At 45.9% G+C, this 2,287-nt stretch overlaps 1 protein-coding gene across 1 annotated transcript in view; it reads left to right on the top strand.

Moving 5' to 3' along the window:
• LOC109485429 (histidine N-acetyltransferase-like) overlaps positions 1-2,175 on the top strand; it is a 7,369-nt gene extending 5,194 nt beyond the window's left edge. Inside the window, exons 2-3 of the mRNA XM_019789038.1 lie at positions 1,041-1,205; positions 1,780-2,175. Coding sequence (XP_019644597.1) covers positions 1,041-1,205; positions 1,780-2,061 — 447 coding nt within the window. The 3' untranslated portion in view covers positions 2,062-2,175. The remainder of the gene's footprint in view (positions 1-1,040; positions 1,206-1,779) is intronic.
• Positions 2,176-2,287: the final 112 nt, after the last annotated feature.

Raw genomic sequence — 2,287 nt, 5'->3', positions numbered from 1 at the left:
AAGGCTGGACCCTCGGCTCCTATGGTGCCTTCTGGTATATGTACCACGTCTGAGGATGGACCCTCAGCTGCTGTGGTGCCTCCTTGTACACGTACCACAACTGAGGTTGGACCCTCGGCTCCTGGTACCACGTCTAAAGTTGGACCCTCGGCCATGGTTCAGAATGGTCTGCTCTTGTAGTCGGTAGGCATCGATGTCGGGATATGACCTCTGTGCCAAACGCCAGACAATTTACCTCATTGTTTTTGTTCAACTTGTACTATGTCGATGTGGCGAATCTATTCCTCAAAATGACAATGTACAGGTTCAATATGCGTGTCATTCGTGGGTGGGATCATTAAGAAACATTATTTTTCTCTTTTGATTTAGGCAGTAGTAATGAGCAATAGGAAATATTGCAGAATCACTTACTTGGCAGAAGAAGACTAATTTCTGTCCAATGTCTATGATTGTTTCCTCTCTCAAGTTCCAGTCAATTTCAATCACCATTTTCTTTGGTCTGATTGCAGGCGTGACCGAAATCTTCGTTACGTTGGCGTACTTCTTATTACCTTTGCCAAGAAGTTATGTTTTGGGGAGGTTAGGCCACATCAATTTAATTTGTTGGTTCTCGGATTCGCCTCTTCATTTTTTTTTCTGATTTGCAAAAAAGATTCTGGTTCTGAATCAGCTCAAAAATGCTTATGTTTTGCCCCCAACCGTTGCTGATTTTGAGGAAAGTCCTTTTCTTCCTAGTTGTTACAGATTTTCCATCTATCAATGCATGCGCAGTGGTTTGATTAAAAGTTCAAAATTCATTGTTGAAATATGAACCCAGCCTTTTGTGTTGACTTCATCGCTCCTATCGTAGCATTCAGTGCTATAATAGGATGCCTAGATCTATTTTATTCCTATTTTTTCACCCTGCCGCTTCATATTTTTCTGAAAAAATCCGAGAACCATTAAATTATATTGGTGTGACCCTAACATCAAGGTATGCGGTCGTGGAACTCATCTCAAACTGAGTTGGGGAACTGATCTCTGTTTTCCGACATTTTCAGATGGAAGGTCTGCTATTCCGGGTGGCGGGACATGAGGACTACCCGGCTATGCTGAGGGTGTCGGAAGGCGTTCACAACGGCTGTGACTTCCTCCCCGCACTCTTCCACTGCTGGGTGGACCAGCACAACAGGACAATCCACCTAGCGGAATTGGATGGAACCGCAGTAAGTCCAGTATACACACTATACATATCAAACCTCCCTACTATCAGGCTTTATGTATTGGATTACATTATGTAGCAAGTGACAGGACAGAGGTGTAGGGGTTGGTCACTGTATTACTAGTACTGTACATTATGTAGCAAGCGACAGGACAGAGGTGTAGGGGTTGGTCACTGTATTACATTATGTAGCAAGTGACAGGACAGAGGTGTAGGGGTTGGTCACTGTATTACATTATGTATCAAGTGACAGGACAGAGGTGTAGGGGTTGGTCACTGTATTACATTATGTGGCAAGTGACAGGACAGAGGTGTAGGGGTTGGTCACTGTATTACATTATGTGGCAAGTGACAGGACAGAGGTGTAGGGGTTGGTCACTGTATTACATTATGTGGCAAGTGACAGGACAGAGGTGTAGGGGTTGGTCACTGTACACATGGAAGTGATTCAGTAAGAACAAACAGATCAGTACAGTTGTTAAGCTAGAGTCCTGCCAAACCATACATCCCCATGTGAAGGCAAACATCATGCATTTTTTTTGCAAAACTTACCTTTCTAGTTCCCTATGTTTCCGCAGGTTGGTCTAATCAGTACGTACATCGTGGACGGCGGGGACACGGTCCTGGTGCAGGCCTGGCGGGTCCACCCGAGCTGCCGGGGGAAGGGCGTGGGGCGGCTGCTGCGCCAGTACGCGCTGAACCAGGCCCGGCAGCAGCACCCGGGCCTCAGGCGGGAACGCTACTCCGAAAACGCCGCCATCTTCGACTCCAAGACCCGGACAACCGACGACGGGGTGAGGGAGGTCATGAGACAGGTAAACGGAGGCCCTGTTTATGTTCACAAAATTAATCCGGATTAATCCGAATTTGTCGTCAATCCGAATTAATCCGGATTGACTTAGCGGATTGCCCCTTTTTTTAAACCAAAAATGTTTGGCGTCGAAAATTTGACTGATGGTGCAAAAGTGGGAAGAAGTTACTCTTCATACAATCGTATGAGTAGTAATTCATTGTGCGATGTAATTCAATTGAGTAGTTCCCTCTGACCATGCGATAGAGGGTCTGCGTTCCCTTTTCCGTTAAACG

The sequence above is a fragment of the Branchiostoma belcheri genome, unplaced genomic scaffold, assembly GCF_001625305.1.
Source record: "Branchiostoma belcheri isolate BF01 breed outbred unplaced genomic scaffold, Haploidv18h27 scaffold75, whole genome shotgun sequence".
NCBI classification, from domain to species: Eukaryota; Metazoa; Chordata; class Leptocardii; order Amphioxiformes; family Branchiostomatidae; genus Branchiostoma; species Branchiostoma belcheri.
The sequence above is the reverse complement of the archived record's forward strand: the minus strand, read 5'-3'. Positions and strand labels throughout refer to the sequence as shown.